We start from the raw sequence: 25,226 nt of genomic DNA, 5'->3' as shown, positions 1-25,226 counted from the left end.
GCGTCCTCCGGCATTAACCCCTCAAATGACTGAAATAATTAAGCATTTAGCTCAAAGTGGAGCAGCACGTGAAGCAGCGACAGGTGAAGCTGCAAAAAATGTTGAAATGGAAGAAATGAGAAAAAAAACAAATTGAGTTAGAAGATGCATTGGGACTTTTACAAGAGCAAATACTGTGTACACAATAACAAATTCAACAACAAGTACAACAACAAATGCAACTAGAAATGCAACAAATGTTTCAACAACAATATACTGGTGGCGGAGTTGGAGCGGTTAGTAACTATGGAGCGGTAAGCGAGAATGAGAATGATGAAGAAAACAAAAGTGAAGAGGATATTTGGATCCATGAATATCATTTTAAATTTAAATATTTAGAATTAATTATGAATTTATTTAATTATGGAATTTTTAAATTAAATATGAATTTAAATATTTAGAATTAATTATAAATTTAACATTTAAAAAAAAATTTGAATTTAATTTATTTATTATATTTATATTATACACAGTATTAATAATTTAATATTTAGAATAATATAAATATATTAATTTTATTAGCTTATTTATTGTTTGTGTGGTTGTTTTCATTTGGCAAATTCAAAACTTTTGCTAGGTGAATATCACCCCGCAAGTTTCATCTATATTCAAAGTTTGTCAGGTGAATTTCACCCTGCAAGTTTCAATCTCTTTATGATCTACTTTGAACCATCTTGCACTCCTGCACTCTCTGCTCCGACTTACGTGTAACTCTGGTAAAGGAGTTGTGGGATGCTTTTCACCTGACAAAATTGCAAAGTGAAAACCACCTAACAAACTTGCGAGGTGTTTTGTCCACCCCGCAATTATTAAGTTGCAGAGTGGTATTTGCATTTGCGGGGTGCCATTCACCTAACAAATTGAAGTTTTTTTTTGTAGTGTGTCAGAGATGTGTCATCACGAGATAAAGTATTTATATTAGGTCAAACACTCACCGAAACAAATAAAAAAAAATATCACATATTCACCTAATGAGGAGAAGTAATTTTTTGAGAGAATTTAAAATGACTCGACCAAAATTTATTGTTTGGATAAAAAATATGAAAAATTGTTTAAATCATGTAAATTTATGAACACTCTATTCAAGTTAAATTTAAGAAATTTTAAATGACACCAAAAAGTAAATAATTTGAAATCGCTCATTCACTCTGTATAATCTATATAATGTAAATGTTAAATTGTTTATTGTTAATTTTTAAAATTTTACAACATGGTTATCATATTTAATGAAAATTTTAAATCCATCCCCAAGATTTTCAAAAACTTAAATTCATCTCCAAAATTTTAAATTTTAAATTTTAAATGACTCTAAAAATTTAACAATGAATTATTTTAAGGTTAAATAAATTTTTGCTCCATTTAAATATCTCGAACTTCGTTTTTAGTCCCTCAAAAAATTTTCATCAAAGAAAGATCCTCATAAATTTTTCGTCCACACTTTTGGTCCCTCATATCTAACGTCACTAACAGAAGCTGACATGATACGCCATGTGGTAATGTCAAGGTGGCAAAATGCTGACGTGTCATGTCATGTGGCCAAGATCAACATCACGTTTGAATCCATAAAAATACCAACATATAGCAAAACACTATAAATGTTGTTACAGGGCATCCCAGTACACAAGGCTTCAACTTGTGGGAACAATATTTCAGTTACTTGAATTCAAATTGATGAGTGAAAGGATCATTCATGAAAAAAAAGAGCCATATAAAAATAAAGATATCTTATAAGCTATGCAAAAACTTCCCAATCCGTTTTCATAAATAACGTGGGACTTCCACAATACCTAAGAAACATGAATTGATATGCAAATAAAAAGTAAAGTGGAATACTTTTGTTACCAAACATGTTTGAAAAAGAATTATCATACTACTATTTTATAAGAGATATGCTAGAGAACCTGTCGGAAAAAAGGAGAGAAAAAGCAGGAAATATGAAATGAAAGAAATTTTGAGGAAGGCAGGTTCCAACTTTGGAGAAGACTCCCAAGTCAATGAAAATTAATATAAAAATAATATAAGGAACATCCTTAATAATTTCATGAAATTGACTATAAATATATAATGTTGCCTTGTATATTATTTCATATAAACCTTTAAAACTTGTCACATAATTTGAATCATAACTTCACTATGTGGTTGTTTCTTCTTTGTTTGTTTCTTTTACTTTTGCTTTTCTTTTTTCCGTCATTCTCTTCATCTTCATCTTCTAATCTTTTATGTCATTCTGAAGATAGCTATGCTTTGCTTCAATTCAAGTCCTCCTTCACAACAAATACATACTCTGATTGTCATGAGCAACCTCAGAAAACAGCAACATGGAAAAACGGGACAGATTGTTGTTCATGGCTTGGTGTCACCTGTGATATTGTTTCTGGTCATGTGATTGGTCTCAATCTTGGTTGTGACAGCCTTCAAGGTAAAATCTATCCCAACACTACCCTTTTTCATCTTTCTCACCTACAATCACTCAACCTTTCTCACAATTATTTCCCTGACTCCAATTTGCATGCTCAGTTTGGTGGATTTAAAAGTCTTGTAAGTCTTGACTTATCTTCATGTTACTTTCAAGGTGAAGTTCCTCCTCAAATATCACACCTTTCCGAATTAACTTCACTTTATCTTTCTTATAATGATCAGTTAAGTTGGAAAGGAACCACTTTGAAGAGGCTTGTGCAAAATGCAACATTTTTAAAAGAACTATTTTTGGATGACACAAATATGTCTTCAATCAATCCAAACTTGTTGAATTTTATCTTCAATCAATCTTCGTCTTTGGTTAGAATTAGTCTTCAAGGTGTAGGATTAAGTGGAAATTGGAAAAATAACATTCTTTGTTTACCAAGTATTCAAGAACTAGATATGTCAAGCAATATATATCTTGAAGGTCGACTTCCTGAATTAAGTTGTAGTACATCTCTTAGAATCTTGGATCTTTCATTCTGTCTATTCAATGGGCCAATTCCACTTTATTTCTCTAACCTCACATATCTCACTTCCGTAAGAATCGCAGAGAACGGACTTAATGGTTCAATCCCATCCTCACTTTCAAACCTTCAACATCTCATTAATTTAGACCTTTCGTCCAATTCATTTAGTGGTCAAATCCCGGATGTGTTTGACAGCCTAACAAAATTACAAGAACTCGGTCTAGATTATAATAGATTACAAGGACAAATCCCACCATCATTGTTTAACATTTCTCCTCTTGTTTACTTAGATTGTTCTTATAATAAATTAAAGGGCCCTCTACCAAACAGAATAACAGGGTTGCAAAACTTAGGTTATTTAATGTTAGATAACAACTTACTAAGTGGTAAAATTCCATCATGGTGTTTATCTTTGCCATCTTTGGAAATTTTGGATCTATCAAATAATCAGTTTACAGGAACTATAAGTGCAATCTCATCATATTCTCTGTGGGATATAAACCTATGCAGCAACAAGCTAGAAGGAGATATTCCAGAGTCTATGTTCAACTTTGCAAACCTAATTACACTTTGTCTATCATCAAATAACTTGAGTGGTGTGGTGAGGTTTCAACACTTTTCAAAACTTCGAAATTTATTTTCTCTTTCCCTTTCACATAATAGTCAATTGTCACTAAACTTTGAATCCAATGCCAATTACAACTTTTCTGTCCTATCAATAATGGAATTGTCGTCTGTCGGTTTCATTGGGTTTTCAAAACTACCATTGGGAAAATTCCCTCGTTTGGCATATCTTGCTCTGTCCAATAACAAACTTTATGGAAGACTGCCCAATTGGTTGCTCGAAATAGATTCGTTACAATTTTTGGACCTCTCTCATAACTTGTTCACATCAATGGACCAATTCTCAAGGAATCATTGGGACTCTCTACACGGTCTTGATCTTAGTTTTAACTTACTAGGTGGTGACATCTCTCTGTCAATTTGCAACACAAGTTCACTTGACATTCTCAATTTGGCACACAACAGATTGACAGGTATCATTCCACGATGTCTGGCTAATTTATCATCACTTCAAGTTTTGGATCTATAAATGAACAATTTTAATGGCACTTTGCCAAGTACCTTTTCAAAGGACTGTGATCTTTACACTCTGAATTTCAATGGCAACCAATTAAACGGTATTTTGCCTAAATCTTTGTCCCACTGCATTCAAATGGAGGTTTTAAATCTTGGCAGCAATAGAATAGAAGACCATTTTCCATACTGGCTTCAAACTCTACAAAATTTGGAAGTACTGGTTTTGCGAGACAATAAGTTGCATGGTCCCATTGCCAATATAAATATCAATCATCCATTTCCAAGTTTAATTATTTTTGATATTTCACACAACAACTTTAGTGGCCCACTGCCAAAAGTCTACATACAAAATTTTGAGGCCATGAAAAAAATTATTCAAGTTGAAGAAGGTAGCGGCTCACAATACATGGATACGAAGGAAATATATGATACGACATACTATGATTCTGTGACTATGACAGTGAAAGGAAACATCATTGTAATGGAGAAAATTCCAATAGCCTTTGTGAACATTGATTTATCTCAAAACAAATTTGAAGGAGAGATTCCAAATGTTATGGGAGAGCTTCACGCACTCAAAGGGCTTAACCTTTCTCATAACAGACTCACTGGCCCTATTCCCCAATCTATAGGAAACTTGACAAACATGGAGTCTTTGGATCTTTCCTCAAATTCGCTCACTGGCGTTATTCCTGCCGAATTTACCAATCTGGGCATTCTTGAAGTTTTGAATCTTTCCCATAACCATCTAGTGGGAGAGATACCTCGAGGAAATCAGTTGAATACATTTTCAAATGATTCTTATGAAGGAAACTCGGGGTTATGTGGATTTCCCATGTCAATGAAATGTGGACCTAAACATAATTCTCCTACTACACCTTCACCCGAAGAGAAATTTGGATTTGGATGGAAACCAGTGGCAATTGGATATGGATGTGGATTTGTGTTTGGAATAGGCCTTGGATATTGTATGTTTCTAATTGGAAAGCCAAGATGGCTTGTGATGATATTTGGTGGCCAACCAAAGAGAAAAGTGAGAAGAAGAACAAGAGTGAGGAGGACCCAAAGTTCTACCGTGAATCAGATGGTGCAAGTGTCATAATTTTAATGTTATGGTTATTTTCTCTTATGTTGTTTGTTGTTTACTTTCTGTTTATAATAAGCTTGATGTGAGTTTGTCCTCTGAAATGGGTTCTACTTTGTATACAATGTGCATGCCTTATAATTTTGTCTGTAACTAGCTATTGTCTGAATATTATTTTTGCATCGTCGTCTAAATATTAAAACACGTTCTTTTGAAATTTAATACATCAATTTTACAACATACATTAGTATATGTGAAGGATTTATCTTTAGTTTTGGTTAAACTTTGACACAAAATCAAAGTTTAATGTTCAGATTTAACATCTTTGACATGGAAGTATGCAGTTGTGCTTTAACATCTTGTTACTTTTATTTATCTAGTTTGATTTTGCATTGCAAGCTTGTATAGTGAATGTTTATTATTTACCTCATAGAGTTTGGTCTCCTTAATTTTTCCGCAAAATCTAATGGTTTAGATAAAATGAGTTCTCTCACCAAATATTTCTTGATCATACCACTCATACCTCTTGTATTAAAAAAACAAATCAACATCAAACTCGTCCCTAGACACCCGCTCAGACTTCTTCCTCTGATCACTTCTTTTTAAAGCAATTAATAACAAACTCGTGCATACGCACGGGTTCTGTTCTGTTACACGCATTTGGATAAATCATTTATTTTAAATAAAATGTTAAAAAAGAAAAAAATATTTAGATAACTAATTGATTATTTCGTATATAAAAATATTTAGATGAATAATAGATTTTTTTCCTGTATACCATTTTTTGATAAAAAATGTTTGATCATAAATATCATTTCTCGTATAAAAATATTTAAATCAATAATAAATTTTTTTTCCGTATATAGACTTCATTTTTGTTTAGGTATGTTTTACAAAAATATTTGGATCAATGCTAAATTTTATATATAAAAATATTTAGATCAATAGTAAATTTTTCCTGTATACTATTTTTTAATAAAATATATTTGGATCATAAATACCATTTTCGTAAATAATAGTTTTTATATACGTATATAAATATTATTTTTGTTTACGTATCATTTACAAAAATATTTTGATCAATATCAAGTTTTCGTATATAAAAATATTTAGATTAATAATAGATTTTTTTCCGTATACCATTTTTGGCTCAAAAATATTTGATCATAAATATCATTTCTCGTATATAAAAATATTTAGATCAATAATATATTTTTTTCCTACAGACTTCATTTTTGTTTAAGTATCATTTACAAAAATATTTGGATCATTATTAAATTTTGTATATAAAAATATTTAGATAATAGTATATTTTTTCCCGTATACAATTTATAAATAAAAAATATTTGGATCATAAATACCATTTTTCGTAAATAATAGATTTTTTTTCGTATACAAATATTATTTTTGTTTAGGTATTAGTTACAAAAAATATTTGGATCAATATTAAATTTTCATATATAAAAATATTTATATCAATAATAAATATTTTGAATAAATTTTTTATGTATACCATTTTTGGCTCAAAAATATTTGATCATAAATATCATTTCTCGTATATAAAAATATTTAGATCAATAATATATTTTTTTCCTACAGACTTCATTTTTGTTTAGGTATCATTTACAAAAATATTTGGATCATTAATAAATTTTGTATATAAAAATATTTAGATAATAGTATATTTTTTCCCGTATACAATTTATAAATAAAAAATATTTGGATCATAAATACCATTTTTCGTAAATAATAGATTTTTTTTCGTATACAAATATTATTTTTGTTTAGGTATTAGTTACAAAAAATATTCGGATCAATATTAAATTTTTATATATAAAAATATTTATATCAATAATAAATATTTTGAATAAATTTTTTCTATATACCATTTTTGAATAAAAAATATTTGGATCATAAATACTATTTTTTCTATATAAAAATATGTAGATCAATAATAAATATTTTTTTGTGGAAGAAAGAATTGAGAAAATGATGAAAAAGAAAAAAATAGAAAATGAACAAATATTCGGTAAGTTTTATAAAATATAAGAGTTGTATTGTTTTATTAATAAAATTAAAATTTTTATTGTACAAAGTCTAAATGTAATTTTAATACAATGACAAAAAATCAACTATGAATATATTTTACTTTTCCACGTCCATTAGTTAACTTTCTCATTTCCACTGCATAACTTGAGTCAACAAACGTAAAAGAAGAGGAGTTGTAGGACCTTCCAAACCTATAAAGAAAATCAAATGAGTAATTATTATATAAATTTCAAATAAAGCATTTAGCATCATTTCCAAATAGTGGGGTATACTTTTGAAAGTTTGTAGTTGAGGTGAATTAATATTGGAGTATCTCGGGGGACAATAAACTCAGTGGTCAAATTCCAAATGTATTTCTCCAATCAAACATATTTCAAGAATTAAATCTACATTTTAACAAAATTTAAGGTGAGCTGCCAACATAACATCACTTTCAAGCCTTCAACATCTCATTAATTTAGACCTTTCGTCCAGTTCGTTTAGTGGTCAAATCCTAACGTGTTTGAGAGACTAACAAAATTACAAGATCTCCGTCTAGATTATAATAGATTACCCGAGTGTTGTTAGCATCATTCCTAGTCGTACATTTTCCTCCTTTTTCAAACTGTGGCAAGCCACTCCCTTTGAGTGGATCAAGTGAGGGCCCCGTTGAGAACACTGGTGGTGGTGATTGCATGTTCTCTCAAATCCTAGCAGAGCTTTCCGTGTGTGACTTATACATGTATAAGTTACATCCATACAAAAATAGATGTTGATTTAACAATGTGAACACACTCCACAAATGAAAGAAATTTTGAGGAAGGTACGTTCCATCTTTGGAGAAGACTTGCAAGTCAATGAAAATTAATATAAATTAATATAAGGAACGTCCTTCATAATTTAATGAACGTACTCAGTGCATTTAAAATTGACTATAAATATATAATGTTGCCTTCTATATTATTTCATGTAAACCTTTAAAACTTGTCACATAATTTCAATTATAACTTCACTATGCGGTTGTTTCTTTTTTCTCTGTTTCTTTTGCTTTTGCTTTTCCTTTTCCCATCATTCTCTTCATCTTCTAATCTTTCATGTCATCCTGAAGATAGCTATGCTTTGCTTCAATTCAAGTCCTCCTTCACTATATATACAGGCTATGACTATGATTGTCATGAGCAACCTCAGAAAACAGCGACATGGAAAAACGGGACAGATTGTTGTTCATGGCTTGGTGTTACTTGTGATATTGTTTCTGGTCATGTGATTGGTCTCAATCTTGGTTGTGAAAGCCTTCAAGGTGAAATCCATCCTAACACTTCCCTTTTTCATCTTTCTCACCTACAATCACTTAACCTTTCTCACATTGATGTCTTCTACTCCAATTTGCATGCTCAGTTTGGTGGATTTAGAAGTCTTGTAAGTCTTGACTTATCTTCATGTCAGTTTCAAGGTGAAGTCCCTCCTCAAATATCACACCTTTCTAAATTAACTTCACTTTATCTTTCTAATAATTATCAGTTAAGTTGGAAAGAAACCACTTTGAAAAGGCTTGTGCAAAATGCAACAATTTTAAAAGAACTATTTTTGGATGACACAAATATGTCTTCAATCAATCCAAACTTGTTGAATTTGATCTTCAATCAATCTTCGTCTTTGGTTAGAGTTAGTCTTCAAAGTGCAGGATTAAGTGGAAATTGGAAAAATAACATTCTTTGTTTACCAAGCATTCAAGAACTAGATATGTTTGGAAATGAAGATCTTGAAGGTCAACTTCCAGAACTAAGTTGTAGTACATCTCTTAGAATCTTGGATCTTTCATACTGTCAATTCAATGGCCCAATTCCACTTTATTTCTCTAACCTCACATATCTTACTTCCCTAAGACTCGTAAAGAACAGACTTAATGGTTCAATCCCATCCTCACTCTCAAACATTCAACATCTCATTAATTTAGACCTTTCGTCCAATTCATTTAGTGGTCAAATCCCGGATGTGTTTGACAGCCTAACAAAATTACAAGAACTCCGTCTAGATCATAATAGATTACAAGGACAAATCCCACCATCATTGTTTAACATTTCTCCTCTTGTTTACTTATATTGTTCTTATAATAAATTAAAGGGTCCTCTGCCAAACAGAATAACTGGGTTGAAAAACTTAGGTTATTTAATATTAAATAACAACTTACTAAGTGGTAAAATTCCATCATGGTGTTTATCTTTGTCATATTTGGAAAGGTTAGATCTATCAAATAATCAGTTTACAGAAACTATGAGTGCAGTCTCATCATATTCTCTGCGGAAACTAAAACTATGCAGCAACAAGCTACAAGGAGATATTCCAGAGTCTATGTTCAACCTTCCAAACCTAAATACACTTTGTCTATCATCAAACAACTTGAGTGGTGTTGTGAGTTTTCAACACTTTTCCAAACTTCAAAATTTAGTTTCTCTTTCCCTTTCATATAATAGTCAATTATCACTAAACTTTGAATCCAATGCCAATTACAACTTTCCTGTCCTATCATTATTGGAATTGTCGTCTGTCGGTTTGATTGGGTTTTCAAAACTACCATTAGGAAAATTTCCTCGTTTGGCATATCTTGCTTTGTCCAATAACAAACTTTATGGAAGACTGCCCAATTGGTTGCGCAAAACAGATTCGTTAGAATATTTGGACCTTTCTCATAACTTGTTCACATCAATGGACCGATTCTCAAGGAATCCTTGGGGCTATCTATTCGGTCTTGATCTTAGTTTTAACTTACTAGGTGGTGACATCTCTCTGTCAATTTGCAACACAACATTTGACTTTCTCAATTTGGCACACAACAGATTGACAGGCATCATTCCACAATGTCTGACTAATTTATCATCACTTCAAGTTTTGGATCTACAAATGAACAATTTTAATGGCACTTTGCCAAGTACCTTTTCAAAGGACTGTGATCTTCACACTCTGAATTTCAATGGCAACCAATTAAACGGTATTTTGCCTAAATCTTTGTCCAACTGCATTCATATGGAGGTTTTAAATCTTGGCAACAATAGAATAGAAGACCATTTTCCAAATTGGCTTCAAACTCTACCATATTTGGAAGTACTGGTTTTGCGAGACAATAAGTTGCATGGTCCCATTGCCAATATAAATATCAATCATCCGTTTCCAAGTTTAATTATTTTTGATATTTCACGCAACAACTTTAGTGGCCCACTGCCAAAAGTCTACATACAAAATTTTGAGGCCATGAAAAATATTATTCAAGTTGAAGAAGGTAGCAGCTCACAATACATTGAAACAAATGAGGTGACATACCATGATTCTGTGACTATAACAGTGAAAGGAAACATCATTGTAATGGAGAAAATTCCAATAAACTTCGTGAATATTGATTTATCTCAAAACAATTTTGAAGGCGATATTCCAAATGTTATCGGAGAGCTTCAGGCACTCAAAGGGCTTAACCTTTCTCATAACAGACTCACTGGTCCTATTCCCCAATCTATAGGAAACTTGACAAACATGGAGTCTTTGGATCTTTCCTCAAATTCGCTCACCGGCGTTATTCCTGCAGAATTTACCAATCTGGGAAGTCTTGAAGTTTTGAATCTTTCCCATAACCATCTAGTGGGAGAGATACCTCGAGGAAATCAGTTGAATACATTTTCAAATGATTCTTATGAAGGAAACTCGGGGTTATGTGGATTTCCCATGTCAATGAAATGTGGACCTAATCATCATTCTCCTACACCTTCACCCGAAGAGAAATTTGGATTTGGATGGAAACCAGTGGCTATTGGATATGGATGTGGATTTGTGTTTGGAATAGGACTTGGATATTGCATGTTCTTAATTGGAAGGCCAAGATGGCTTGTGATCATATTTGGTGGTCAGCCTAAAAGAAGAGTGAAAAGGAGAGCAAGAGTGAGGAGGACCCAAAGTTCTACCGTGAATCAGATGGTGCAAATGTCATAGTTTTAATGTTATGGTTATTTTCTCTTATGTTGTTTGTTGTTTACTTTCTGTTTAAAATAAGCTTGATGTGAGTGTGACAATCTTGTCACTCTTATTTGATCTTGATACTTTGATTTTGGGTTATAAGTTTGTCCTCTGAATTGAAATGGGTTCTACTTTGTATGTGCATGCCTTATTGTCTGTGACTAGCTATTGTCTGAATATTATTTTTGCGTCGTCGTCTAAATATTAAAATACGTTGTTTTGAAATTTAATACATCAATTTTACAACATACATTAGTATATGTGGAGGAATTATCTTTAGGTTTGGTTAAACTTTGACACAAAATAGAAGTTAAATGTTCCGATTTAACTTCTTTGACTTGGAAGTATGCAGTTGTGCTTTAACATCTTGTTACTTTTATGGGTTAATACTTATTTTCATCACTGCCATATGGCATTGGTTTGAAAAACCCTCTTGCCAAAAAAAAAGTTACAAGAATTCCCCTAACATTTGAAGATTCTCTCATTTTAAACCTTGTAAAAAATTTGTTTTTAAAACCAACCTTATCATTTGAAGATTGAGTCATTTTAAACCCTATAATCTTGTAGATTATGTCTTTTTAAACCCTCTGGAATATGACGGATAAGGTTGGTTTTACTAAAAAAAAATAATTTATAGGGTTCAAAATGATAGAGTCCTTCAAGTGGCAAGGTTGGTTTTAAAAATAAATATTTTACAAGGTTTAAAACAAGAGAATCTTCAATTGTTAGGGGAATTCTTGCAACTTTTTTTTTACAGGGGTTGTTTTCAAACCAACCACATATGGCAGGGGTGAAAATAAGTATTAACCCTACTTTTATTTATCTAGTTTGATTTTGCATTGCAAGCTTGTATACTGAATGTTTATTATTTACCTCATAGAGTTTGGTCTCCTGAATTTTTCCGCAAAATCTAATGATTTAGATAAAATGAGTTCTCTCACCAAGTATTTCTTGATCATACCACTCATACCTCTTGTATTAAAAGAATAAATAAACATCAAACTCGTCCCTTAGACAGCCGTTCAAACTTCTTCCTCTAGTCTCTTATTTTTAAATCAACTAGTAATAAACCCGTGATGGATTCTATTATGTTACACACATTTGAATATATAATTTATTTTAAATAAAAGGTTAAAAAAATATATATATTTAGATAACTAATTGATTATTTCGTATATAAATATATTTAGATCAATAATATATTTTTTTACATATACCATTTTTGGATAAAAAATATTTGATCATAAATATCAATTCTTTAAATAAAAATATTTAACTCAATAATAGACAACATTTTTAACTAAACATCCTGAGTTAGGTGGTTCACGGGGAAAACATCCTCTTGATCCAGCTATTGATCAATATCATTGGTTGAAAACAAGTAAGAGAAAGAATAAAAATGGAAAAATTTATGCTACTGGACCTTTAACTGGCAATTACAAAAAAAGGGGATATATTTTCTTTATTTAGGAGAATTGCATACGTGGAAGGGTCTTCACGTGCTCCGACATTAACCCCTTAAATGGCTGAAACAATTAGACAGTTAGCTTAAAGTGAAGCAACACGTGAAGCAGCGACAGGTCAAGCTGTAAAAAATGTTGAAATGGAAGAAATGAGAAAAAAACAAATTGAGTTGGAAGAGACTTTCACAAGAGCAAATAATGCGTACACAACAAAAAATTCAACAAGTACAATAACAAATATAACAACAAATACAACTATAAATGCAACAAATGCAATAAATGTTTCAACAACAATATAGTGGTAGCGGAGTTGGAGCGGTTGATAACCATGGAGCGATAGGCGAGAATGAGAATGATGAAGAAAACACAAGTGAAGAGGAATATTTGGATCCATGAATATCATTTTAAATTTAAATATTTTGAATTAATTATGAATTTATTTAATCATGGACTTTTTAAATTAAGTATAAATTTAAATATTTTGAATTAATTATAAATTTTACATTTTTAAAAATTTCTGAAATTAATTAATTTATTATATTTATATTATTCTAAATTTTAATAATTTAATATTTAGAATAATATAAAGGGTTAAATATGTTTTTAGTCCCTATAAATATGCGACCCTGCATTTTTAGTCCCTATAAAAATTTTCTTCAAAGAATGGTCCTTCTAAAATTTTTATGCATGCAATTTCAGTCCTTGTTATTTTCTAAAATTTTAAAAACTGTTTAATTACTCTTTAATTTTTAAATTTTTGAATAATTTTTTTATATATATGTTTAGAATACTGTAAAATATTTATTTACCAACTTTTAGAATTTTTTAAAGCGAGAAAAATTAAATATGAATTTTCCAAATTTCATAAAATAATGATAAAAGTAATGAAAATCTCAACTTAGAAATTAGATTTTGAATTTTTTTTCAGGAACTTTTTAAAACATTATGAACATGTCTGCAAAATAATCCTTCTAAAATACACATTGGTTTGACAGTAGGAACTGAAACTAGGTGCATAATAATTTTATAAGGACCATTCATTGAAGGAAAATTTTATAGGGACTAAAAATGCAGGGTCGCATATTTATAGGGACTAAAAACGTATTTAACCCTAATATAAATATATCATTTTTTTATTAGCTTATTTACTGTTTGCGTGGTTGTTTTCATTTAGCAAATTTAAAACTTTTGCTAGGTGAATATCACTCCGCAAGTTTCATCTATATTCAAAGTTTTTCAGATAAACTATTCACCCATAAGTTTCAATCTCTTTTTGCTCTGCTCTGAACCATTCTACATTGTTGCACTCTCTGCCCTGACTTGCGTGTAACTCTGGTAAAGTAGTTGCGGGGTGTTTCTCACCTGGAAAAATTGCAAAGTGAAAACCACCTGGCAAACTTACGAAGTGCGTTTCCTCTGACAAAAAGTTACGACTAACGTTTTTGTGAGGTGTTTTGTCCACCCCGCAATTGTACAGGGTGATATTTGCATTTGTGGAATGCTATTCATCTGAAAAGTTGGAGTTTTTTTATAGTGGATGTCAGAGATGTATCATCACGACGTAAAGTATTTATATTAGGTCAAAGACTCATCGAAAAAAATAAAAAAGATATCACATATTCACCTAACGAGGAAAAGTAATTTTTTGAGAGGATTTAAAATGACTTGACCAAAATTTATTATTTGGATAAAAAAATATGAAAAATGATTAAAATATTGTAAATTTATGAAGCACTCTATTCAAGTTTAATTTAAGAAATTTTGAATGACACAAAAAATAAATAATTTGAAATCGCTCATTCACTCTATATAATCTCTATAATTTAAATGTTACGTTATTTTTGTTAACTTTTAAATTTTGTAAGATGGTCATCATATTTAATGGAAATTTTAAATTCATCCCCAAGATTTAAAAAAAAATACAAATAAGTCTTTCATAAATTTTAAATTTTACAAATTTGTCTCTTCAAATTTTTTAAAATTGTAAATTGGTCATATATTTTTAAATTTGGTTTAAAAGTTTTAAAATTTATAAAAATGAGTCCAAAAACTTAATAATGAATCATTTCAATACTCCATCTAAATAAATAAATTTTAATTAAATCATTTGAATTATTTAAAAATTCTCAATTACTTCGTCCAAACACACTTTTCAAATTTTAAACATAGGAATTATTTCATTTATAAAAGGGTTATTACCATTTTTGCCCCCTGCCTTATGTGCGACTTTTGGTTTACCTCCCTGTGAAACGTTTTATTTATTATGATTTTAAATTTTCAAAATTTAAAAGATAGAAATTATAAAATTTTGGAGATAGTAGATGTTGAACTCATGACATCCACATACCCATACCAAGTAGAAGGTAGCACCACTAAGCCAACTTATTATTTACGTTATATGTTGCTGGTAGAATGTATGTTACATATTTGCTTTATTTCATATTTCCATTATAATAATTTGTTTAAATTAATTAATTTTACATATTAATCATGAATTAATATGAACAATAATAATGTATTTCATAAGAATATGAATAAATCCGAATTATTGCAATGTCTCAAATATTAATGATTATTATTATAATATATACTGAAATTAGAATAAATAGCATAATTTATATTAAAATATATCAAATAATACATTTTTAATTTATCAAATAATAAACTTTTAACGTATTAATTTAATAAAATATTAAAAAAATTGAATAAACTGGAATTTTTTAATATTTTAAAATATAATATATACATTTATTTATAACTTATTATAAAATAATATTATCTTTTAGTAACTTATTTTTGAAAACAAATTTATTTTTTTAAATCAATTATATTATTTTAAAATTTTATACATTTTAATAGATATTAATTTTATTAGAAAAATTATTATTACAATATATCAAATATTAATTTATAACAACATAATATATACTGAAATGAAAATTAACATCATAATTTATTGTTAAAATGTTTCAAATAATAAATTGTAATATTTTATTAGTAACTTGTTAAAAATACTAAAATTAATTTTTTTAGAATAAACGGGAAATTTTTAATATTTTAAAACATAGTATATACATTTATTAATAACTTATCTTAAAATAATATTTATCAATTAGTAACTTATTTATCTATTAAAGATAATGTATACATTTTAATAGATATTAATTTTATTTGAAAAATTATTATTACAATATATCAAATATTAATTAATAACAATATAATATATATTGAATTTAAACATAGAAATTTTAAACACACTCTTCAAATTTTAAACATAGAAATTATCTCATTTATAAAATACTAAATCTCTATTTTTTAAATAACGTGGGACTTCCACAATACCTAACTAAGTAACATGAATTGATATGCAAATAAAGAGCAATGTGGAATACTTTTTTTACCAAGCACGTTTGAAAAAGAATTATTATACTACTATTTTATAAAAGATATGCTAGAGATCCTGTCGGAAAAAAGGAGAGAAAAAGCTAGAAATATGAAATGAAAGAAACTTTGAGGAAGGTAGGTTCCATCTTTGGAGAAGACTTCCAAGTCAATGTGGAATACTTTTGTTTCCAAATATGTTTGAAAAAGAATTATTATACTATTATTTTGAGGAAGGTAGGTTAGATTCCATCTTTGGAGAAGACTTGCAGTCAATGAAAATTACTATAAAATAATATAAGGAATGTCCTTAATAATTTCATGAACGTACACAGTGCATTTGAAATTGACTATAAATATGTAATGCTGCCTTGTATATTATTTCATGTAAACCTTTAAAACTTGTCACATAATTTGAATTATAACTTCACTATATGCGGTTGTTTCTTCTTTGTTTGTTTCTTTTGCTTTTGCTTTTCCTTTTCCCATCATTCTCTTCATCTTCATCTTCTAATCTTTTATGTAATCCTGAAGATAGCTATGCTTTGCTTCAATTCAAGTCCTCCTTCACAACAGGCTATGACAATGATTGTCCTGAGCAACCTCAGAAAACAGCAACATGGAAAAACGGGACAGATTGTTGTTCATGGCTTGGTGTTACTTGTGATATTGTTTCTGGTCATGTGATTGGTCTCAATCTTGGTTGTGAAAGCCTTCAAGGTGAAATCTATCCTAACACTTCCCTTTTTCATCTTTCTCACCTACAATCACTTAACCTTTCTCAGATTGATGTCTTCTACTCCAATTTGCATGCTCAGTTTGGTGGATTTAAAAGTCTTGTAAGTCTTGACTTATCTTCATGTCACTTTCAAGGTGAAGTCCCTCCTCAAATATCACACCTTTCCAAATTAACTTCACTTTATCTTTCTCGTAATGATGACTTATATTGGAAAGAAACCACTTTGAAGAGGCTTGTGCAAAATGCAACATTTTTAAAAGATCTATTTTTGGATTACACAAATATGTCTTCAATCAATCCAAACTTGTTGAATTTGATCTTCAATCAATCTTCGTCTTTGGTTAGAATTAGTCTTCAAAGTGCAAGATTAAGTGGAAATTGGAAAAATAACATTCTTTGTTTACCAAGCATTCAAGAACTAGATATGTTTGGAAATGAAGATCTTGAAGGTCAACTTCCAGAACTAAGTTGTAGTACATCTCTTAGAATCTTGGATCTTTCATACTGTCAATTCAATGGCCCAATTCCACTTTATTTCTCTAACCTCACATATCTTACTTCCCTAAGTCTCGTAAAGAACAGACTTAATGGTTCAATCCCATCGTCCCTTCTTACCTTTCCATACCTAACTTCTTTGAATCTCCAGGATAATGTGTTCATAAGTGGTCAAATTCCAAATGTATTTCACCAGTCAAATAGATTTCAAGAACTATATTTGAGTGGTAACCAAATTGAAGGTGAGCTGCCAACATCACTTTCAAACCTTCAACATCTCATTATTTTAGACCTTTCGTCCAATTCATTTAGTGGTCAAATCCCGGATGTGTTTGACAGCCTAACAATAGAAGAACTCCGTCTAGGTAATAATAGATTACAAGGACAAATCCCACCATCATTGTTTAACATTTCTCAACTTAATTACTTAGATTGTTCTTATAATAAATTAAAGGGTCCTCTACACAACAGAATAACAGGGTTGCAAAAGTTACATATTTTAATGTTAAATAACAACTTACTAAGTGGTAAAATTCCATCATGGTGTTTATCTTTTTCATATTTGGAAGTGTTAGATCTATCAAATAATCAGTTTACAGGAACTATAAGTGCAGTGTCATCATATTCTCTGTGGTATCTAAGACTATGCAACAACAAGCTACAAGGAGATATTCCAGAGTCTATGCTCAACCTTCCAAACCTAAATACACTTTGTCTATCATCAAACAACTTGAGCGGTGTGGTGAGTTTTCAACACTTTTCCAAACTTCAAAATTTAGTTTCTCTTTCCCTTTCATATAATAGTCAATTATCACTAAACTTTGAATCCAATGCCAATTACAACTTTTCTGTCCTATCAGTATTGGAATTGTCGTCTGTCGGTTTGATTGGGTTTTCAAAACTACCATTAGGAAAATTCCCTTGTTTGAAATATCTTGCTTTGTCCAATAACAAACTTTATGGGAGACTGCCCAATTGGTTGCTCGAAATAGATTCTTTACAAGTATTGAGCCTCTCTCATAACTTGTTCACATCAATGGACCAATTCTCAAGGATTCATTGGAACAGGCTAATAGGCCTTGATCTTAGTTTTAATTTACTAGGTGGTGACATCTCTTTGTCAATTTGTAACACAAGTTCACTTGAATTTCTCAACTTAGCACACAACAAATTGACAGGTATCATTCCATAATGTCTTGCTAATTCATCGCTGCAAGTTTTGGATCTACAAATGAATAAATTTTATGGTACTTTGCCAAGTAACTTTTCAAAGGACAGTAAACTTCACACTCTGAATTTCAATGGCAACCAATTAAACGGTATTTTGCCTAAATCTTTGTCCAACTGCATCCATATGGAGGTTTTAAATCTTGGCAGCAATAGAATAGAAGACCATTTTCCAAATTGGCTTCAAACTCTACAAAATTTGGAAGTACTAGTTTTGCGAGACAATAAGTTGCATGGTCCCATTGCCAATATAAATATCAATCATCCATTTCCAAGTTTAATTATTTTTGATATTTCACACAACAACTTTAGTGGTCCACTGCCAAAAGTCTACATACAAAATTTTGAGGCCATGAAAAAAATTATTCAAGTTGAAGAAGGTAGCGGCTCACAATACAAGGATAAGACGGAAATGTATTATACGACATACTATGATTCTGTGACTATAACAGTGAAAGGAAACATCATTGTAATGGAGAAAATTCCAATAAACTTCGTGAATATTGATTTATCTCAAAACAATTTTGAAGGCGAGATTCCAAATGTTTTCGGAGAGCTTCACGCACTCAAAGGGCTTAACCTTTCTCATAATAGACTCACTGGTCCTATTCCCCAATCTATAGGAAACTTGACAAACATGGAGTCTTTAGATCTTTCCTCAAATTCGCTCACTGGCGTTATTCCTGCAGAATTTACCAATCTGGGCAGTCTTGAAGTTTTGAATCTTTCCCATAACCATCTAGTGGGAGAGATACCTCGAGGAAATCAGTTGAATACATTTTCAAATGATTCTTATGAAGGAAACTCGGGGTTATGTGGATTTCCCATGTCAATGCAATGTGGACCTAAACATAATTCTCCTACTACACCTTCACCTGAAGAGAAATTTGGATTTGGATGGAAACCAGTGGCAATTGGATATGGATGTGGATTTGTGTTTGGAATAGGCCTTGGATATTGCATGTTCCTAATTGGAAGGCCAAGATGGCTTGTGATCATATTTGGTGGTCAGCCTAAAAGAAGAGTGAGAAGAAGAACAAGAGTGAGGAGGACCCAAAGTTCTACGATGAATCAGATGGTGCAAATGTCATAGTTTTAATGTTATGGTTATTTTCTCTTATGTTGTTTGTTGTTTACTTTCTGTTTATAATAAGCTTGATGTGAGTGTGACAATCTTGTCACTCTTATTTGATCCTGCTACTTTGATTTTGGGTTATAAGTTTGTACTCTGAAATGGGTTCTACTTTGAATGTGCATGCCTTATAATTTTGTTTGTAACTAGCTATTGTCTAAATATTAAAACACGTTCTTTTGAAATTTAATTCAATATCAATTTTACAACATACATTAGTATATGTGAAGGATTTATCTTTAGTTTTGGTTAAACTTTGACACAAAATAAAAGTTTAATGTTCAGAATTCAGATTTAACTTCTTTGACATGGAAGTATGCAGTTGTGCTTTAACATCTTGTTACTTTTATTTATCTAGTTTGATTTTGCATTGCAAGCTTGTATAGTGAATGTTTATTATTTACCTCATTGAGTTTGGTCTTCTGAATTTTTCCGCAAAATCTAATGATTTAGATAAAATGAGTTCTCTCATCAAATATTTCTTGATCATACCACTCATACCTCTTGTATTAAAAGAACAAATCAACATCAAACTCGTCCCCTAGATAACCGCTCTGACTTCTTCCTCTAGTCTCTTCTTTTTAAAGCAATTAGTAACAATCATGTGCATACGCACGGGTTCTTTTCTATTACACGTATTTGGATACATCATTTATTTTAAATAAAAGGTTAAAAAAGAAAAAAAAAATTTAGATAACTAATTGATTATTTCGTATATAAAAATATTAAGATGAATAAGAGATTTTTTTCCCGTATACCATTTTTGGATAAAAAATATTTGATTTTTCCGTATACAGACTTCATTTTTGTTTAGGTATGTTTTACAAAAATATTTGGATCAATGCTAAATTTCATATATAAAAATATTTAGATCAATAGTAGATTTTTTCTGTATACCATTTTTTGATCAAATATATTTGGATCATAAATATCATTTTTCGTAAATAATAGATTTTATATACGTATATAAATATTATTTTTGTTTACGTATCATTTACAAAAATATTTGGATCAATATCAAATTTTCGTATATAAAAATATTTAGATTAATAATAGATTTTTTTTTCCGTATACCATTTTTGGCTCAAAAATATTTGATCATAAATACCATTTCCCGTATATAAAAATATTTAAATCAATAATATATATTTTCCTACCGACTTCATTTTTGTTTAGGTATCATTTACAAAAATATTTGGATCATTAAATACTATTTTTCCTATATATTTTTTCCGTATACCATTTTTTAATAGAAAATATTTGAATCATAAATACTATTTTTCCTATATAAAAATATGTAGATCAATAATAAATTTTTTTTTGGAAGAAAGAATTGAGAAAGTGATGAAAAAGAAAAAAAATAGAGAATGAACAAATATTCAGTAAGTTTTATAAAATATAAAATATAATAGTTGTATTATTTTAATAATAAAATTAAGAATTTTATTGTAGAAAGACCAAATGTAATTTTAATACAGTGACAAAAAAATCAACTATGAATGTTTTATACTTTTCCACATCCATTAATTAACTTCCTCATTTCCACTGCATCACTTGAGTCAACAAACCTAAAAGAAGGGACTTGTAGGACCTTTCAAACCTATAAAGAAAATCAAATGACTAATTATTATATAAATTTCAAATAAAGCATTTAGTATCATTTCCAAATAGTGGGGTATACTTTTCAAAGTTTGTAGTTGAGGTGAATTAATATTGGAGTATCTCAGGGACAATAAACTCAGTTGTCAAATTCCAAATGTATTTATCCAATCAAACATATTTCAAGAATTAAATCTGCATTTTAACAAAACTGAAGGTTAGCTGCCAACATCACTTTCAAGCAGTCAACATCCCATTAATTTAGACCTTTCGTCCCGTTCGTTTAATGGTCAAATCCCTGACGTGTTTGACAGACTAACAAAATTACACGAACTCCGTCTAGATTTTAATAGATTATCTGAATGTTGTTAGCATCACTCCTAGGCATACATTTTCCTCCTTTTTCAAACTGTGGCAAGCCACTCCCTTTGAATGGATCAAGTGAGGGCACCGTTGAGAATACTGGTGGTGGTGATTGCATGTTCTCTCAAATCCTAGCAGAGCTTTCCGTGTGTGACTTATACATAAGTTACATCCATACAAAAATAGATGTTGATTTAACAATGTGAACACACTCCACAAATGAAAGAAATTTTGAGGAAGGTACGTTCCATCTTTGGAGAAGACCTGTAAGTCAATGAAAATTAATATAAAATAATATAAGGAACCTCCTTAATAATTTCATGAACGTACTGTGCATTTGAAATTGACTATAAATATATAATGCTGCCTTCTATATTATTTCATGTAAACCTTTAAAACTTGTCACATAATTTGAATTATAACTTCACTATGCGGTTCTTTCTTCTTTGTTTGTTTCTTTTACTTTTGCTTTTCTTTTTCCCATCATTCTCTTCATCTTCTAATCTTTTATGTCATCTTGAAGATAGCTATGCTTTGCTTCAATTCAAGTCCTCCTTCACAACAGATACATACTCTGATTGTTATGAGCAACCTCAGAAAACAGCAACATGGAAAAACGGGACAGATTGTTGTTCATGGCTTGGTGTCACCTGTGATATTGTTTCTGGTCATGTGATTGGTCTCAATCTTGGTTGTGAAAGCCTTCAAGGTGAAATCTATCCTAACACTTCCCTTTTTCATCTTTCTCACCTACAATCACTCAACCTTTCTCACAATGATTTCCCTGACTCCAATTTGCATGCTCAGTTTGGTGGATTTAAAAGTCTTGTAAGTCTTGACTTATCTTCATGTAACTTCCAAGGTGAAGTTCCTCCTCAAATATCAAACCTTTCAAAATTAACTTCACTTTATCTTTCTAATAATGTTGGCTTAAGTTGGAAAGAAACCACTTTGAAGAGGCTTGTGCAAAATGCAACAATTTTAAAAGAACTATTTTTGGATGACACAAATATGTCTTCAATCAATCCAAACTTGTTGAATTTGATCTTCAATCAATCTTCGTCTTTGGTTAGAATTAGTCTTCAAAGTGCAGGATTAAGTGGAAATTGGAAAAATAACATTCTTTGTTTACGAAGCATTCAAGAACTAGATATGTCAGAAAATGACGATCTTGAAGGTCAACTTCCAGAACTAAGTTGTAGTACATCTCTTAGAATCTTGGATCTTTCATACTGTCAATTCAATGGCCCAATTCCACTTTATTTCTCTAACCTCACATATCTTACTTCCCTAAGACTCGTAAAGAACAAACTTAATGGTTCAATCCCATCCTCACTCTCAAACATTCAACATCTCATTAATTTAGATCTTTCGTCCAATTCATTTAGTGGTCAAATCCCGGATGTGTTTGACAGCCTAACAAAATTACAAGAACTCCGTCTAGGTAATAATGGATTACAAGGACAAATCCCACCATCATTGTTTAACATTTCTCAACTTAATTACTTAGATTGTTCTTATAATGAATTAAAGGGTCCTCTACCAAACAGAATAAAAGGGTTGCAAAACTTGGGTGATTTAATGTTAAATAACAACTTACTAAGTGATAAAATTCCATCATGGTGTTTAACTTTGTCATCTTTGACAACGTTAGATCTATCAAATAATCAGTTTACAGGAACTATAAGTGCAGTCTCATCATATTCTCTGCGGTATCTACAACTATGCAGCAACAAGCTACAAGGAGATATTCCAGAGTCTATGTTCAACCTTGCAAACTTAACTTCACTTTGTCTATCATCAAACAACTTGAGTGGTGTGGTGAGTTTTCAACACTTTTCCAAACTTCGAAATTTAGTTTCTCTCTCCCTTTCACATAATAGTCAACTATTACTAAACTTTGAATCCAATGCCAATTACAACTTTTCTGTCCTATTAACATTGGAATTGTCGTCTGTCGGTTTGATTGGGTTTTCAAAACTACCATTAGGAAAATTTCCTTGTTTGGCATATCTTTCTTTGTCCAAAAACAAACTTTATGGAAGACTGCCCAATTGGTTGCTCGAAATAGATTCTTTACTAGTATTTGACCTCTCTGATAACTTGTTCACATCAATGAACCAATTCTCAAGGAATCATTGGAACAATCTACTCGGTCTTGATCTTAGATTTAACTTACTAGGTGGTGACATCTCTCTGTGGATTTGCAACACAAGTTCACTTGAATTTCTCAATTTGGCACACAACAGATTGACAGGCATCATTCAACAATGTCTGGCTAATTTATCCTCACTTCGAGTTTTGGATCTACAAATGAACAATTTTAATGGCACTTTACCAAGTAACTTTTCAAAGGACTGTGATCTTCGCACTCTGAATTTCAATGGCAACCAATTAAACGGTATTTTACCTAAGTCTTTATCCAACTGCATTCATATGGAGGTTTTAAATCTTGGCAGCAATAGAATAGAAGACCATTTTCCAAATTGGCTTCAAACTCTACAAAATTTGGAAGTACTGGTTTTGCGAGACAATAAGTTGCGTGGTTCCATTGCCAATATAAATATCAGTCATCCATTTCCACGTTTAATTATTTTTGATATTTCACGCAACAACTTTAGTGGCCCACTGCCAAAAGTCTACATACAAAATTCTGAGGCCATGAAAAATATTATTCAAGTTGAAGAAGATAGCAGCTCACAATACATGGAAAAAATGGGAGTAGATGATATGACATACTATGATTCTGTGACTATGACAATGAAAGGAAACAGCATTGTAATGGAGAAAATTCCAATAGCCTTTGTGAACATTGATTTATCTCAAAACAATTTTGAAGGCGGGATTCCAAATGTTATCGGAGAGCTTCACGCACTCAAAGGGCTTAACCTTTCTCATAACAGACTCTCTGGTCCTATTCCCCAATCTATAGGAAACTTGACAAACATGGAGTCTTTGGATCTTTCCTCAAATTCGCTCACTGGCGTTATTCCTGCAGAATTTACCAATCTGGGCAGTCTTGAAGTTTTGAATCTTTCCCATAACCATCTAGTGGGAGAGATACCTCAAGGAAATCAGTTGAATACATTTTCAAATGATTCTTATGAAGGAAACTCGGGGTTATGTGGATTTCCCATGTCAATGCAATGTGGACCTAAACATTATTCTCCTACACCTTCGCCCGAAGAGAAATTTGGATTTGGATGGAAACCAGTGGCAATTGGATATGGATGTGGATTTGTGTTTGGAATAGGCCTTGGATATTGCATGTTTTTAATTGGAAAGCCTAGATGGCTTGTGATGATGTTTGGTGGCCAGCCTAAAAGAAGAGTGAAAAGGAGAACGAGAGTGAGGAGGACCCGAAGTTCTACGATGAATCAGATGGTGCAAATGTCATAGTTTTAATGTTATGGTTATTTTCTCTTATGTTGTTGTTTACTTTCTGTTTATAATAAGCTTGATGTGCGTGTGTGACAATCTTGTCACTCTTATTGATCTAGTTTGATTTTGCATTGCAAGCTTGTATAGTGAATGTTTATTATTTACCTCATTGAGTTTGGTCTCCTGATTTTTTTTTCGCAAAATCTAATGATTTAGATAAAATGAGTTCTCTCACCAAATTTTTCCTGATCATACCACTCATACCTCTAGTATTAAAAGAACA

At 30.7% G+C, this 25,226-nt stretch overlaps 4 protein-coding genes and 1 pseudogene across 4 annotated transcripts; all 5 read left to right on the top strand.

Annotated features, from left to right (window-relative positions):
- Positions 1-2,172: 2,172 nt before the first annotated feature.
- On the top strand, positions 2,173-5,203 carry LOC131615705 (receptor-like protein 7; annotated as a pseudogene).
- Positions 5,204-8,175: 2,972 nt separating this feature from the next.
- LOC131615707 (receptor like protein 28-like) lies at positions 8,176-11,253 on the top strand. Its single transcript, XM_058886865.1, has one exon. It carries the CDS (start codon positions 8,176-8,178, stop codon positions 11,137-11,139), a length of 2,964 nt encoding a protein of 987 aa, XP_058742848.1. The 3' UTR covers positions 11,140-11,253.
- Positions 11,254-16,430: 5,177 nt separating this feature from the next.
- Positions 16,431-19,769, top strand: LOC131615716 (receptor-like protein 9DC3). Its single transcript, XM_058886874.1, has one exon. It carries the CDS (start codon positions 18,473-18,475, stop codon positions 19,559-19,561), a length of 1,089 nt encoding a protein of 362 aa, XP_058742857.1. The 5' UTR covers positions 16,431-18,472; the 3' UTR covers positions 19,562-19,769.
- LOC131615720 (receptor-like protein 9DC3) lies at positions 16,442-18,433 on the top strand. Its single transcript, XM_058886878.1, has one exon. The coding sequence runs from the start codon at positions 16,442-16,444 to the stop codon at positions 18,431-18,433; it is 1,992 nt and encodes a 663-aa protein (XP_058742861.1).
- A 2,222-nt stretch (positions 19,770-21,991) lies between the features above and the next one.
- On the top strand, positions 21,992-24,961 carry LOC131615706 (receptor-like protein 6). The gene has a single exon (XM_058886864.1). The coding sequence runs from the start codon at positions 21,992-21,994 to the stop codon at positions 24,959-24,961; it is 2,970 nt and encodes a 989-aa protein (XP_058742847.1).
- Positions 24,962-25,226: the final 265 nt, after the last annotated feature.

The sequence above is a fragment of the Vicia villosa genome, linkage group LG7, assembly GCF_029867415.1.
Source record: "Vicia villosa cultivar HV-30 ecotype Madison, WI linkage group LG7, Vvil1.0, whole genome shotgun sequence".
Lineage (NCBI taxonomy): Eukaryota > Viridiplantae > Streptophyta > Magnoliopsida > Fabales > Fabaceae > Vicia > Vicia villosa.
Note: the sequence above shows the minus strand (reverse complement) of the source record. Positions and strands in the feature narration are given on the sequence as shown.

Bases quoted from the DNA above. Each gene is read 5' to 3' on its own strand.
- LOC131615707 (XM_058886865.1), top strand. From the start codon at position 8,176: ATGCGGTTGTTTCTTTTTTCTCTGTTTCTTTTGCTTTTGCTTTTCCTT.
- LOC131615720 (XM_058886878.1), top strand. From the start codon at position 16,442: ATGCGGTTGTTTCTTCTTTGTTTGTTTCTTTTGCTTTTGCTTTTCCTT.
- LOC131615716 (XM_058886874.1), top strand. From the start codon at position 18,473: ATGAATAAATTTTATGGTACTTTGCCAAGTAACTTTTCAAAGGACAGT.
- LOC131615706 (XM_058886864.1), top strand. From the start codon at position 21,992: ATGCGGTTCTTTCTTCTTTGTTTGTTTCTTTTACTTTTGCTTTTCTTT.